The sequence below is a fragment of the Merops nubicus genome, unplaced genomic scaffold (genome assembly GCF_000691845.1).
Source record: "Merops nubicus isolate BGI_N331 unplaced genomic scaffold, ASM69184v1 scaffold1167, whole genome shotgun sequence".
NCBI lineage: Eukaryota > Metazoa > Chordata > Aves > Coraciiformes > Meropidae > Merops > Merops nubicus.
In genome coordinates, this window is record NW_008618089.1 from 91603 (window position 1) to 107961 (window position 16359).

General features: G+C 37.3%; 1 protein-coding gene across 1 annotated transcript in view; it reads right to left on the bottom strand.

Annotated features, from left to right (window-relative positions):
* Positions 1–295: 295 nt before the first annotated feature.
* KHDRBS3 (KH domain containing, RNA binding, signal transduction associated 3) overlaps positions 296–16359 on the bottom strand; it is a 64970-nt gene continuing 48906 nt past the window's right edge. The window contains exons 7-8 of the mRNA XM_008943303.1: positions 4055–4113; positions 296–899 (exon numbers count right to left, since the gene is read on the bottom strand). Of these exons, the coding sequence (XP_008941551.1) occupies positions 808–899; positions 4055–4113 (151 nt within the window). The 3' untranslated portion in view covers positions 296–807. The remainder of the gene's footprint in view (positions 900–4054; positions 4114–16359) is intronic.

The following is a 16359-nucleotide window of genomic DNA, read 5'->3' on the forward strand; positions in this document are numbered from 1 at the left end:
TAGTCACATCTTTTTCAGAAAATTCAGTAACTATTTTAAACCATTTTTAACAAAAGTATTTTGATTTAATGTGGCACTCAAGCAGATCCATACCATTTGGATACTTTAAACAGCATTTATATCTCCTGTGAGTATATATATACATTTAGGTTTAAACCATTTTTTTTTAAAGAAATTGCACAATGTTTAATAGGAGCCTTTTATGATGATGACTGTTAACCATTTCTCCCTGTTTACTACTATTTATGAAGTTTTATTATACGATAAAGAATAAAATTAATCTCACACACACTGATTTTTCTTTCAAAAGTTTATTTAGTATCAAGCAAGGGTAAAACTTTGCTTAACACTACAGAACATTTCAAGACTCGAGTTACAAAATACCACATTATTTGCATTTGTAATCTGTTTCCCTTTTTACGCATGTTTGCAAAGAGAAAATCTAGCAAATGGCTGAAAATAAAAACTAAAAACTAAGTTGTTGAAAACCTTTAAAATAAAAGGTTACGCTTATGTTAAAAGAATGGACTAACATATTTAGTAAACCTATTTTTTGTTTAACACTAGTTAATCAAAGGTTATTTTTTTGATCACCTATTTTTGCAAATACAGTCTGAAATAACAAAGTTCCTTGTTTTACATATGCTTCTGTCCAGGTTGTCTTTCAACAAAGTATTTTAAATTCAGTCCATCCATTCAGATTTTTATACGCTTTGAATTAATAAAAAGGGATTGTTCATAGAAAAAATTACTTTGAACAGTATACAGGACTGGTGGAGATTGGATATTTCACATCAGACAGTACAATCAGTATCTGGCATATGGCTGGTCTCTGTAGACTCCTTTTGTTGTCCTTGCAGAAGGTGCCTTGTGTCGTGAGTTGGTCCATTCTTCTTGCCCTGTGAGAAAGGAAAATAGAGTTAGACCCCTTCTAGTGTCCTCAGATGCTATGCTGATTTTTTTCCATATTTAATTCTTAGACAGTTGCACTTCATCTACCAAAACCAAGGTGCACAAAGAGAAGTCTAACACATGAACCAAAAAAGGTGGGGTACAGCACACCTAGATGACCTATCTCAGTGCTTTTTCAGCACAACAACAGCAGGGAGTGTGACAGGCTAATGGCAAAAACATTTGGGGCTCTGGCAATCAGCTGGACCTGCCTGTTGCAAATACACTGAAATGTCAGCTATAGTAGCAGACCTGCAAACAATTATGCCAGGATGAAACGAATGGAGGATGTGAATTATGCATAAGCAAATAAGTTACCCTCAGAAATAAGTTTTTTTTTTTTTCATCATTACCAATTCAGGCTTAATTCAAATATGCAGTAGTGAAAAGTCTCAAGAATCACTACAAACACCTGTGGCTTCTAATAACCTAGAGGCAGTATTCAACTTCACTGCAAATAGACACTTCCTCTAAACTTTAAGAAAAAGGCAGGCAGATTATAAAAAAAGAGCAAGGGAGATCATTTGGTTGAATTTTAACAAAAGTCTGTGAAAAACTTGTGTTATATTTAATGGTTCATAATCCTACCATGTTTTAATGGTCATAAATATTACTAAAAAGTGGCAAAGTATTGCCTTAAGTGAGTCAGTTACAATAAGAGGGAAAACATGACCAAATACAGAGTACAATGAAACAGCACTTAGGTATGCTTTAGTCAGGTAAACACAACTCAGAGTACTATATCACCCCTGAGAGAAAAAGGAAACAGAACAATAGGCCTTCACCTGAAAACAGTGTATTGTGCTTCCACATCTGCTTTTGGAGAGCTGCCCTGCCCTAGGCATACAGGTGTCCAAGTGAACCCAAGGCAACCCAGAAGTTAAGTCTGGAATGTAACTGCATGCCAACCTCAAATGCAGGCACCACTCACCCTAGCTATGTAATTTGTAACACAGGTGGCTGCCTGCAGAGCCTCAGTTACAGACCATACCTAGATGCTGAGAACATTTGCCAAGGAGGTAAAACAAACAAGTGTTTCTTGTTTCAAATTTGGTGTAAGGCCCAAAGAATTAAATTTGTACATCAGGAAGTTCCAAAGGAAGCTGATCACAGACCAATGTACACGAGAAGGGACCTGTTGTGCTTCATCACACAGCAAGCAAGGCTCATCCTGAGAAAGGGAAAGGACTGCAGCCTGACAGTAAAGGCACCTGGCTGAGGGATAAGAATTAAGAACGTCCTAGATTTAAGCACTGCTGCTTCTGTTTAGATGTAAAAAGCAGTCTTGGCTACAGTTTCAAGGGAATAGTTGCTCTTTTTCAAGCAATTGGTCAAATCAGTAGGGTAAAGAAAGTCACTTTCATTTTCATCAGTTTTCATTTTTGTGCTATTCGGGGCTCAGAATCCCAACACCAGTGATATTCTTCCTACATCCTCTGGATTGGCAACTGAACTTCTCAGATGTGGAAAAGTTGGTGTAATTCCTAGGAATCTGTTTCCTCCTGGCCAGCACTAGGCAACTACTTGCTCACTATGCAGTTTTATGAATTTTAGTTTGAAGCACCTAACAAACTTTACAGACTGTAAGGATGACTGTTATCTAACTCTGCATTTAAGGATGTACTTGAGAGTCAGATAGTTAAGAAGGGTATAATTATTTGTACATGCAAAAAATTCAGTAGCTGTAGCCCATAATCATTCTTCAAGGTATTTATAGTCTCACTCTCAACTTGAGTAAATGCATGACTTAATATTATGAGTGGCTGTGCTTTAATAAATTGAAAACCAATTTTACATGCAAGAGCAATGAAAAAAAATCCATATTTTCAATCTAAAATGCTCAAACCACATTTTCCCAATGTTTCATTGGTCAACTCTATCTACATTACGCAGTTCCATATATTCCCCTCCCTCCCCCCGAATCAATTTTGCATTCAAGAAATAGTCTTAGAAGTATCAGGCTTATAATTGCAAACCATTTTACTTTAATGGTGAAAAAGATTTAAGCTATGTACTTATCAACATCAATTTTAAGTACTGAAGGACACTGGAATTTCAATTGACCTCTTATTTTGTTAATCTGACTTCCCCCTTAAGCAAAATAATTTCATTTAAGTAGACAACATTGATCAAAATTCTGTATTAGATGCATTTATCACAACTCAGTTGAGTTCATTTTAGTTTTCAGCAGAAACTTCCAAATAGAGTGCAAGAAATACACCATGGAAAAAATTAAGGAGCCCTTCAAAAAATCACTGAAGCATCCATTACCCAGAAACAGAGCTCTTACAAGAGCTACAACCAACCCTCAAATATTTGAGATTTGAGTGATCTAGATTATATTTGTCTGATCTCTAGCCAAAGATTTAACATTTATCCCTTAAGCAAAGGTGCCTTTTAACATGCTTGATGCTTTTAATCTGTAACAGATTTCTTTAATTAAACTTGTCACTACCACACTTGTAGCCTAAAAAAAAAAGTGATCTTTACCACTGGCATATGTTTTTTGGTTCATTACGCATTGTTTTGTCTCTGTATGAGTAACCCAGTGCCCTTGTGTCTGCCAGCTACCTGAAGTACTTCCATAACCTTTACACAATGACTCCCTGCTTGATTTCACAAGACTGACGCAGGAAAATGAATCCAGGAAGACCATACGAGTCTAAAATGCATTCAGTCAGGCCCTGACTCATCGGAGAACTTCAGCAAATTCTTGCCTTGTACCAAGTTTCAGTGCCAGTTGTGTCACACTAGAAGCATTTGCTTTCAGTTGTAAGCAGCTCCTGAAATAAAGGGCCTACACTCCTTTGTTTTTCTGCCTTAAATCTCATTGAATCTGACATGAAAATGGTACTTGCAGCATGATTTAGCTTTTAATTTATTTCTTGGATTTCAGTCTCACTGACTGTTAGCTTACAGACCACAAAAACCTCCCCTTCAGGACTTTTCTCAAGAACCACATGAGCTGCTCTGTGGCAGTGTGGGAATCCCTAGGCAGCTGTTCCCCACTGCAGGACTGAAGCCTGCCTGATGGAAATTCTTCTTTGATTCTGCTTGCTCAAGAGTCTACTAGTGTATTCAGTCAGCTCATAAAGCTACTCACCATAGGAGTCGTATGTCTCTTCACTCAGCCCGTGGCCATAGTCATAGTAATCTGCCCCACTGCATGGAAGGAGGGAAGTAGGAAGAACAAGAAATAAAGGAATTACATTTTAGAAGCAATGCTTGTCATTGTATGTTCATGTGGCAATGACAACTTAGGTCCTGTTTGTTCATTAATTAGAAAAGAAACTATCTACTTTCATTTAATATTCTTCATCACTGAACCCCTGGTCCACAGTGTAAATGTGGATGTAAGGATATTAAATATAAAATTATAGTTCGGAATGTTAAAGATCTTAGGAGTGCAAATGAAAGACAACTAAGACATGAAAGTACTGAATCAATCAATTTCTTGTATAAAGATCTTTTCATGACCCACTGCTGCCTAGTATTCTGCGTTTGCATCTTTGCATTCACTGATAAAAATGCAATACAGGAGAAGCAACTTGCTGATCAGAGGGTAATACACTTGCCATACAAGTTCCACTGTCTTCAGAACAGGACAGATGTGCAGATATGCAAATGCTATCATTTTAATAGGCAGACAAGAAATAGTAATAGAAACTAACTTAAAAGCAGAAATCTGCAGTCATAGGATTCAAAGATTTGTATGAATACCACAACCATGTCCTAAACCAGTTCTTTCCATTTCATAATGTCCTTGCTATCTGTATTAAGACCACTGAATGGTAACTGAAGTACAAGCCTTATTAGATACTACTTTTCTATTCATGCTTTAATTCATTTAAGTATAGTCTTTTACATAGTTGACAGAACAAGAGTCTATTAGACATGTCTGCAGGACATAAAAGCAAGTCTCCTAATTGTTCCTTTCCTTTTCTAACCACAGACTCAGGACTAATATTTGGAAAATACTCCACCAACTGATGCTACCAAGTTGCTGCCTTCTGAGTGGGAATGAAATCAACAGGTGATCACTAGCAAGTAACTATGAATGTGGACAAAACATTTCTAACATTAGATTTATTGCTAACAAAAAAAAACCCACCAGAAAAAGCAATTGCTAGGCTGAACTTGAATTTGCAAGTAAAGCATTTATATGAAATACCACATCATAATCCCTTCTAAACTGACACAAGACAAAGATCATTGTTAGGTTTTAGCTTCTTTTTTTTTTAAAAAAAAAAAAGAGGTTTTAAATGCAACAGAATAATCCAGGCCAGAAATAATCCAGTTCTGGTGTGTGCAAATGCATACCTAAGGAGCATGGATGAGTACTTGTTACTGTTATATAAGGCTTCCTAAAAAACTCAAGCTGAATGCACTATGAAGACCCACCAAAAAAACCAGTATTTGTATACAACCTAGATGTTGTCTATTGTTTGTTAGTCCATGTGATGAGAACCCCAGAAAAAGAAAGGTGAAGTCTGAAGCAATGAAATAACAATTTTCCTCTACAGCAGCCAGTGACAAAAGTCTTTATTCTGACAACCAGCTTAAAATTGACATGGACTATCCTTCCACACAGCACTTGATTATTCATTTGAAGGCTCTCATCAAGTTTAGAAGCCTACAGCAGCTGAGCCCTATCCCCATATCTGTCAATCCTGTCAGAATGACTTTTGCAGGGTTTCATTTCATAGAGCAAAAATTAAACGAACAAATGACTCATTTTCCAGAATGTAAATGGCAAAATAAACAAATATTAGAAAGGAAAAAAATTACTTATACTGAACATATGTAATGGCCTATCTTTATTAGAAGACAAAGCCTCCAAAATTGATAATCTGTCCAAAAAGTACAAGCTAAAATGTGAAGTAAGGATGCCTAGTGCAATTCAATGCTCTCTACTCTCCCTGCTCTCATTCGTACTCTGAGTCTCCACGTTATCTCAATTCAACTCCATGTTAAACAAATGCAGTTTCAGATAAGACAACTTAAAGACACAAAGAAAAGGGTACATACAGGTGTCTGTAAGGAATTCTGGGTAAAAAAAAAAAAGCACAAAAAAAGATTTTTTGTTTCACCTGTAACAGTCTGAAAAGTCCATGGAGTTCACAACCAAGATCAAAAATAACAGACTTTTTAGGGAATAACAGAAAACTCTAGTACTGTATATAAAGTTAGAGCTTACAGAACTGTATTCATTCCAAAGCAATCACCTGCTAAAAAGAAAGCTAGTCAAAAGGAACCTGAAATACCAAATTTCATTCCAAACTGTACATTTGAACTCAGCCAATATAATTGAGATCAATTCTGTTGTGAGAAATGAAGTAGCTCTATTAAATAATTCTTCATCTAGACAAAGGTATGATGTCAATTTTTGTGTTTTAAAAGCATCCTTAACATTTATATTTACATACAGATTCCCTGGAATCTTACCATTTTGACTGAAGATTACTCAAATTTTATTTCCTTTTAATGGATTTATTCTGCAAGGGAAGCCCTTTGCTGCTGCTTCCCTTCATTTTGTCTCACAGAAATGAAAAAAAAGAAAAAAAATCAGAAAACAGGTTCATTTTCCTCTATCTCACATAGCTCTCTGCTTCCAAAGAAAAAAAACATACAGTGTATCTTTTGCTTTTTAACTAAGCAATACTGAACTGGCGTCTGCTTTGAGTTCCTGCTTTCAGCTGTGATGTTATCTTGAGGCCATTTTCAATTTTTATTTCGTCATTTTTCCTTCTCCATGTGTCTGCTTTCTAGATGGGTAAGTGCATTACATGGTACAGTCAGCTGAGTTTTCAGGCACCTTTCTAATCATCAAGTAAAGAGCAGAAGTGCAGTATACACTCTAGTACCAGCCGTGATGCAGATCTGTTGTACAGATGGAGCCTTGCTTATACCTCCTCCTATTTAACTTCCCTACTCCCATCCCAACACTGTCTTTGTGCTGACAAGAGAAGGCAGAAACAGAAAAAAATGCTTTGATTTTTCCATGTCGACATTAAAACAGGGAATCACCTCATGGCATGGAAGGATTAGGAAACAACAATAAATTTAAGGAGTATATAAATTCTAATTGCTGAGGGCTGGACATTAATCCTAAAATGCTTAGAGGAAGTGTGAAGTGAGGTTTAAGTAGTTCAGATAAAGCCAGGGGGAAGAGCTTGTTTTCTCTGCTCAAGAAACAGCCTGACAGAGAAGAGCAACCTCAGATTTTACCACGGCATCACTGATGAAGTAAAGCCTTAGAGGAGCTTTTTTTATCCAGTAAAAAAGATAAAGGGGAAGCTTCCTGCCATTTTTCCAGAACCACTGTGCTGCGAGAAGTGTCTTAAAATACTTTAGAGGTATTCAACATAAGCCTTCAAAGGTCTTATGGAATATGACCTGAATTTCTCAGGCTTTTCTGCTAAGCTGATTGTTTCTGAAAATGTCTTGATGAATCATAACAGAAGAACAAATCTTTATGAAGAAAACAAATAGCAGTAACTGCTCTTGACATGATGGCTGCCTGAAGGAACCCCTACCTTTTATACCATCACTGTTGGCTTACTCTGTCTAGAGATGTTGGAATATCATCTTGAGACAGGTATCAACAGAATGGTAGGGTTCAACCTAATGCTGACAAAGATATCAGAAGAGGTCTTTAGAGTATTTTTGGGACAATAGTCCCAATAGAACAAGCATATCAACCACACAGTGCAGGTGTTCTGTAGTGTTTCCAAAAAAATGTATAAAGGTAGGAAAATTATATTGTGATTAATGAATGTGATTGCCACAGCACTTTTAAGATTTAAAACAGTCATCTTTCAGAATGTGCATCGTGCTGTTTGTGTTTAACCAGCAGTATGGCTGGGAGCCCGATGGCTAAGGGGACAGTAAAAGGTCTCTGACTGAAATGTACTTTACTGGAAAAGCCCAGACTTAAGCACTAAACAACTCTTGTTACCAGGTCTAAGCACTGGGTGAACTCAAGCTTTCTTCATCTTCAGTGATGAAAAATGGCCTTGGCAACCAGTTCAGCTTCTTCCAATGTGTACCAAGGAAAAACAGGGGAAAAAAAAAAAATCTGCTTTTTCTTTTGCATATTGGTATTGCTAATAACTGTGAATGATCCCCTTAGAAAGAAGCCAGGGCAGTTTCAGAAAGTGACAAAAAAAACCCTTCCAAACATGAAGGCTTCTTTTTGTGCTAAGAGTAGCTCCACAAGCATCACCATTGTCCTTCTACACAGAGGCTGCACCAGACAGCAAAGCTGAAAGAACAAATGAGGATCTTTCCAAGAAGAGGTCTTACAGGATAGACACTGACTGATATGATCACATCTGAAACAAATTCTTCCACAAGGGCAAGCCTTTTCCTACCATTTCCATCAGATCTTCATGCTCAGCTGTTTGATATCAAAAAGCATCTGTCAACAGGAAGACTTGTCCCAAATGTTACTGTCAAGACAACAATCACTGCAGTGAAACATCTCAGAACTCCATAATTGTCCTGAACATTGAGTTGACTATCTGTTCCTAATGCTTCTGTGGATCACTAGAACAACATACTCTGTGAACCAGCTTACAGCAGGCTAGCATAAAAACAGACTATGAGGAGTCTACAAGTCTAAGATCCACATTTTTTTCTTGCATCTTGTAGATAGATTTTTATTGAACATCCAGTCCTGCCACTTCTTAGGAGAAGTTTGTTACTCATCTCTGTGTTTCAGTTTGTCTGTAAAACATACAACAACCTTACAAAGCAGCTGAGACTGATACGTGAAAGCTAAGTAAAATATAGGGAAATGATGCAATCTTCCTTAAATTATATCCTATAATACTAAAAGATAACCAGAGTCCCCCCTCAAGGATTCCCTTAGCTATCACTATTCAGAAATTATTTATTATAGAAATTGTGACAGATTTCACTTTTAAGTAGTGACATGCTTTCAGAGACATCTGCATTCTGGTGCAACCTACTAGGCACAGAGCTATGTCTATCTCAATTCTAGCAGAATCTATATTCTATATATTTCTATAAGCAAACTATACATCTCTCTCTCTACATTTCTAGCAGAAATCTACACAGCTCCTCAAAGCTAACAAGTTTCACCCTATGAAACGTCCAGTTACTGCTGTCTGTGAACTCCTTCAGTCTTTTTTTTCCCCTCAGTCTACTCTCAAGTCCCGTCTCTCAAAACAGGAATAGCAAATGGCAAGTGGCAGAAGTGCCACAGTACAAATGAGGCTTCTTCTCAGGAACAGCAACAGCAGAGCTATAGCTTTATCCTGAAACCATGAATGGAATGCAGCAAAAATCCATTCCTTAAACATGAGAAATGCTAAATAAAATGTCAAAAATTCACTACCTCAAAGAAAGCTCCAGCAGAAAAAACAAAACTCCTGTCTGTGGAAACATGAGCAATTTGGTTTAGCCTGTGCATCAGAGCCCAGCCCAGCCAGTGTGCATCCCATCGGTCTGGTTTGCAAAGCAGGCTGGGGGGAGTGACCCAGATTGCTGTCAGAGGAAACTGAAGTCTTAAACTACCCAAGTGTGTAACAAGTGTACTCCAACTGCTAAATGGAAAACAGATGTTAACCAAGGTGAACATTAACATTGGCCAATCTCTGGCCAGATTCTCTTCCCTTTCCCCTCAAACAGACAACACTACCAAGGACAGTGGAATCAGCACAGAATAATGAAGATCTGACAGCTATTGGTCAAAATCTTTAGACCATCCATTGCAGTACTGGAATAAGCTGTGGGTATTGTTTCATCTAATTCTTGGTTATCCTTCTTGAGCCCTGCATAAGATGTTAGAGACCTAAGATATGGTTACTTGTCACAGGTTGAAGTAGAAGACAATACTGCCCTTAATACACTATCAACCACAAAACCTGCACAGACAGAATGTCACCATTCTGTCATTAGAAACACTGCTCAGTAAGATAGACATCATACCTTCTTGTCTTGCTAATTGACTGAAGGAACAGTACAACTTTCATCAGTTTTTATAAATTTGGTATCTTTACTCATCAGCTGACACTGAAGAGCACTTGAGTTATGTATAATTATAATGTAAAAGTAATAAAAGGCATGTATTTGGTTAAAGAGATTATATAACTGTTTTCAGGGCTGCAAAGTCAAGAGCATCTGTCAGATCTTAAAAGCAATGTGTATTGCCTCGTTTGAGATCTTTCCAGTGCTTCTCCCATGCCCTTTACACAAGCAGGGTTGAAGCCTTGACTCTCCAAGTACAAGCCAGGCCTCTTCCTATTGTGTTGAAGATAATTCAGTCCACTTCACTGCTAGGGCTTGTTTCTGGGGCTTGTGTGGGCTCTACTGCTTTTACCAATACATGTGCTCCAAGCATATTGCACCTGACAATTCCACTACAATAAACCTCAAATTCTGATCATTACTGTTTTTCACCACTTGTCAGATTGGTGCCAAAATTGTGCTTAAAAGTGCATTTTAGAGTTCCCAGTATTACTTTTAAAATAAAGTACAAGCAGTAGAAACAAATAAGACAAATTCAATGTTTTCCTACAGCCATCTCTTTTCTAAAGTTGCCCAGTTAAATACTTTTTTCCTCACCCACAAAAAGAGGCAAGACTTTTCTTCCCTCAAAAGCAAACTAAATACTACAGGATAGTCTAAGAGAAAAAACCATGCAATTCACAATTATTGCTATTAAGCAGACATCTGTTGACTGTCAACCAGCAAAACAGCATCAAATCTACAAAAAGGTGTCCAGTGACACAAACACTCTGAACTGCTGGAGCCTGATTTTTCATGCCCCTCTCATTCCATTAACAGACATTGGCTTCCAAGTGTGAGTTGAGAACAAAGTTCCCTCTCCACCCCTCACCAGGGAAAAATAAATCTTCCCTCCGTATATTCTTGACTACCTACTGCAAGTGTGAATTTATGATGCTGTCCTTTCTCTAGTCAGAGACTATGTATTTACTCTTCCTGATCTTGGTATCTCCTAATTAAACTAATAGAAAGTTTATTATGTAAAACATTTATTGTTACTCATTTAGAAAGAACTTTTCAAATTGTAAGACTTGGCGGCCTCATTATCCAAGCTGTGTATCCAAAGACCATGTATCTAGTGGCACTGCTGCAGCACCCTGCTGAGGCCTAGCAACTGGATATTCTCCTTCCTCTTTACGTCCATCGTCCAAGCTTAAAATACTTTTTTAAAAAAATGCTGTAATTAAATCAAAGCACTCATAATTAAGATATTTTAAAACTATGACTAATTCCACAAGCTACAGTTAACTACAATATAGCATCTACTATTTCAAAAATATTCACTGTTACTGAGTTTTTCCTCCTATTTGGGAGTTCTTAAAATATCCTATGTGACCTGTTCTCTCACATTTCCACCTGCGTAATCAGTCAAGGAAAAAAAATCCTGAATCATACAAAATACTTATCCTCTTAAATTATATTGTGGCAACCACTCAATTTAAGATGCTGCCCAATCACCTAAGTAAAATTAAAGTAATCACATGAAATGAATAATTACAAAATTTTTTTGATCCCTGAAGTATTTAAAATTTCATGTTACTACCTTTTGTACCATTAATATCTCTATACAAAGTTACCACCAACAGGTCTTTAAACTTATTTTTAAATGTAGTTTTACTTATTTTCTAAACATTGAGGCACAGTTATTAATAGCGAAGCCATGAAGAAAAACATTTTTGTATATAAAAAACATTTTACCAAGTCTAATTAGTACAAATTAAATAGTGAAGCAATCTAATGTCAACATGACAAGGATTCTAAAAACATTTTCCAATTTTGAGTACAGCATGTGATACACTTATGTTAAACTAATTTTAAAAATGTAAATGTAAACCGATTTAAAAACTCAGCCTGTATGCCAGATTCACAATTAAAGCTGTGCTATTGAAGCACTTCTGAATATTTTGTCACATTTCAACAGGTAAAAGAATGGAAAACATCCATCTAAACCTGAGGAACTAGATCTGAAAAAAAAAAGTAAAATCTCCTCCAATAATACGAGCATTAAAACTGAGGAAAGCACATGGCAGGGATTTTCAGTTAACAGATAGGTTACCTTGTTTATGCTAATGCTTTGGGGGCTTTACCTGCACAGAATGATAACCTCCAATGAGCTCATACACACCAGGTGTTTTAGCAACAGCTGCACAACACTAGCCACTTGCACTACCTCCAGCACTCAGGCTGCTGTTTGATTCCATTTGTAAGTCAGAGCATGAAATACCAACAGCTCCTAGCATTACATCTTGGAAAGCAACAGCAACAGACATTGGTTTGCATATGATGCATATTTATACAACCTGGAAATGCATCATTGCTCACAAACTCAACAATGGAAATTTAGAACACCGAGCATCACAAAGTGTTAGCAATTAACTTCCAAATACCAATAGCAACACCTCCATAAGCTAATTACGAATCCATACACTCAGCTCTTCATGAAAATCCTCCTCTTCTAAGTAGCAATCATCTTTTGTAGGACTACTAAGTACAGGTTCAGAATAAACCTGAAAATTTGACTTCCCAAAGGAAAATGAAGGACCACATCTCTGGGTCTTGGCAAGAACCACATACTAGGAATCAGCTGCTCTCAAACTAAGGTGCCTCTCCAGGGGGAGATTTAGAGATCTGAAGGATTCAAGTCTCCGAATTTAGATGTACTATGAACAATGGCCATTGGCCAATTTCAATGGGTGTCTTTTTATAGTCCTCTCTTGACCCTGACATGAAATTTTTTAGCTACACAAGCTACAAAATGCAAACTTCTTCAGCCCTTTCAAACCACAGCACCATTGTGCACAGTCTACCCTACTGTTTACCCTGAATCAGTCACTGTTAAAAAGAACAGTAAACCACACAGCATTCATAACACTGCTTTTAACAGAATCATAGAATTGCTTTCATTGGAAGAGACCTTTAAGATCATACTTACAAATTGCCACATGGGCAGTTACCTTTTTATGCTGTTAAATAATTTAAAGTTTAGCATGTAATTCCCACTTCTCAACACATTAACCAATACATAGAAATAGAATTAGAGGCACAGGTAAAGACAGGTATACTACAGAGAATTTGCCAAGCCTCTCAGTTCAGCTCAGCTTGACTGAATGGCTCCAAGGTTTACAAGCCACTTGCAGGCATTCAATGTATCACATTTTGGTAAAATTTGAAATGGTAGCAATTGCTGTCAGATACACAAAAAGCAACTGAGAAATAGTTTAAGGCAATGGTACAACAGTTGTTGCTGAGAGAAATCTAAAACATTAACAGGCAAGTGTGGAAAGCAGAAACACTGCAGATAACCACAGACAGAGCCAGCAATTATCCCAAGTCTGAACTTGTCCACTTTTGTATCAGTGTTTAGATGAAATTCTAAAACAGAGTGAAGCTGAGATCACCCTGACTGAAGATGTAAAACAGTTTTAAAGTTTAACTTATAATTAAACCCAAAATTACTAAATTTCTACATGAATGACTTATTCTTGGCCCTCAGACACAGGCATATAGTTACACAAGCTATTCCTTTCAAAGTTGAGACTGCTGATCTTTGTTGCATGTAAAAAAAAATATAATGGAACTAGACAAAAGCGTTATTTTTTTCTGGGAAAAGAAGTAGCTAGTTTTAAACATTAGCAGGCAAGCCTAGAGAAGTTAATTGAAACTTCTGAGTGCCATGAAGCAGACAGATGGGGTTCTCCAGATTTTGTACTACAGTAACTGTGTTAGTCATTCTCTCTTAACAGTAAACTTAAAAGCACACAATAAACCTTTAATGCTGCTGGAGAGGTAACAAACCCAGCCCCCTTCCTCGGCAACCTTGTCACATCATCTGAATTTCAGTAACAAAGCTCATTCTCTGGCATGTTAACTCTCTGCAGCATCTGTCACTGCTATGAATGGTTGATCATAAGTACCTCTGTAGTCATCTCAATGCCATTAAGCAGATGGCAGCGCTAAATCCGAATGATGTAGTACACCTCCCTGGTGGACTTCGTTTCCATACACTACCATTATTCTACAATTCCTTAGTGATAAATCTTATGTATTCTAGAGAACATTAAACAGTGAACTGACAGTGCCAATTGATTTATTAGTATCCATTTCCCTTTGTCCTGTTATTGTCTTCACAAACACTTCTGCGGATCACGTACGGAGCCACTGAGGGACTAAAGTGCTTTTGCTCAATCTGAAACATTTCAGAGATTTAAAGCAGACTTACTCTGCAAGCTGAAAATATATAAACTGATCTATGTACCTAAATGAAGGCTGAACTAAATACTCCTTCCACAGTATTCTTCTGAATTTTTGTAATAAAATTGGTCTAGTGTTAATATCAGGCCACTAAAACACTCACTACTTTCTCCAATAAATCCAAGTAAAGGTTTACAGCTCTAGATGGATTTGGGGAAGTCCTTTAAGAGTCAGCTAGGCTGTGCAAGCAAGCATATGTGCTTCTGAGGGAAGCTGAGAAATAACATGCATCTGCCCTAAGAAAATACCAGCACCAGAAGTCACATGAGCATTCTGTTTCATACTTGTAACTCATTCTACTATATTATCCCAACAAGGTTTTTAGCATAAAATTGCACATGGTAAATGACTACGTACATATACAGAAGAAATTTTATGAAGGAACAGACTGCATAACCTGAAATCAGCCCAGAATGAGAGAGTAACATTCAGCCTGGTCTTGCTCCTCTCCTTAGCTAGGCATTGACTATCAACCATGAACAACCAGAGCTTTTCACAGTGTTCATTATGAGTTAAGGTAAAACTGTCTCTGCTGCTTTAAGTGCTTGCCAGATTTCCAGGAATTGAGAAATATTTTGTTAATTTTAGATTATCTGGGCTTTTCTATAATACTGGAAAACCCAGTAGATTAACCAACCCAGTTTACACTGGTAAGAATATCATCTAACAATCCTCTGAAAAAAGGCCTACATATAAGTTTAGTCACATACCTTCTAAAAATATCAGTTAAGATACCTAGTCAAGTTCGGTGCAGCTCCAAGGGATATATTTTTTTTAAGTCTTTTTACCAGTAAAGAATAGTTCTGTTAGAAGACATCCTGAAGCACTATTTGTGGCTTTGTTGCACAAGAACAACTGTGGATAAGAAAATATTTTAAAGGAAAAATATTTTTTATAGGATTACAGGGCATTAAGATAGCTGAGAACTTAGCAAAAACTCTGATGTCTCTCCCTATTAGTGCTGTGACGGCTTTTAACTAAAACTTTAGACTGCCACACAAAAGCAAAGATACAATCTCCCACAGCCTAAAATAAAATGCCATTAACCTTTTAAACACACATGATTTGGGAGCAGCAAGCAGTTAGGTTATAGAAAGCAAGAACTGCTTGGAGAGACATGCAAAGCCTTAATTCCCTTAGTGCACACAGAAATACACAGCACACTTTTCCATATCCAAACATATGACACATCCTAGTCCATCTCAGATTTGGCATTTCTGGGAAATACATTAGAAATGTCAGAGTTCAAAACAATAAAGGAGAGTCATACTGTGTTATACTGAATGGTCAGATTTGGAGAACGTATTCCTGTGCTTAGGTATCAAAAGTGTGCTGTCATGCAACATCTTATACATCTACAAAATTTCTAGGTGTATTTCTAATCTATTCCAAGTTTCCATCTTTAACAGAGGAATCTGATAAGCAAAACCTTCAAAAGAAATTAGAGTATTTCCACTGTCTCCACTGTATCACAAGTACATTGAACACACAACGTACCCTTGTGAACATTAAACGAATTTGATGTGGTGCAGGAAGTGGGTTCACAGACTGAAAAACTACTGTGAGTAATTTAATGAGCAAACCCACCTTCTCATTTTATTATCTCAAATTTCCTCTTTAATACACAATATAGCATCATAGAATTGTTTAGGCTGAGAAAGGCCTTTAAGATCATCAAGTCTAAATATTAACCTAACTGCCAGGTGCACTGCTACACCATGTCCCTAGGTGCTGTATCTACACAACTTTTAAACACCTCCACAGATGGCGATTCAACCACTTCCCTGGGCAGCCTGTTTCAGTGCTCGATAATCCTTTCTGTGAAGAAATTCTTCCTAAGAGCCAACCTAAACCTTCCCTGGCATGACTAGTGGCCTCTTCCTTTCGTTCATTCATTATTTGTGAGAAAAGACCAGCACCCACCTCGCTGCAACCTCCCTTCAGGTAGCTGTAGAGAACATGATCTCTGCTGAGATTCCTTTTCTCCAGGCTAGACTCAGTTCCCTCAACTGCTTCCCATAAGTCTAAAGCACAAGTCCCTTCACCAGCTTCACTGCCCTCCTTTGGACATGCTACAGCACCTCAATGTCTTTCTTGCAGTGAGGGGCCCAAAATTGGGCACAG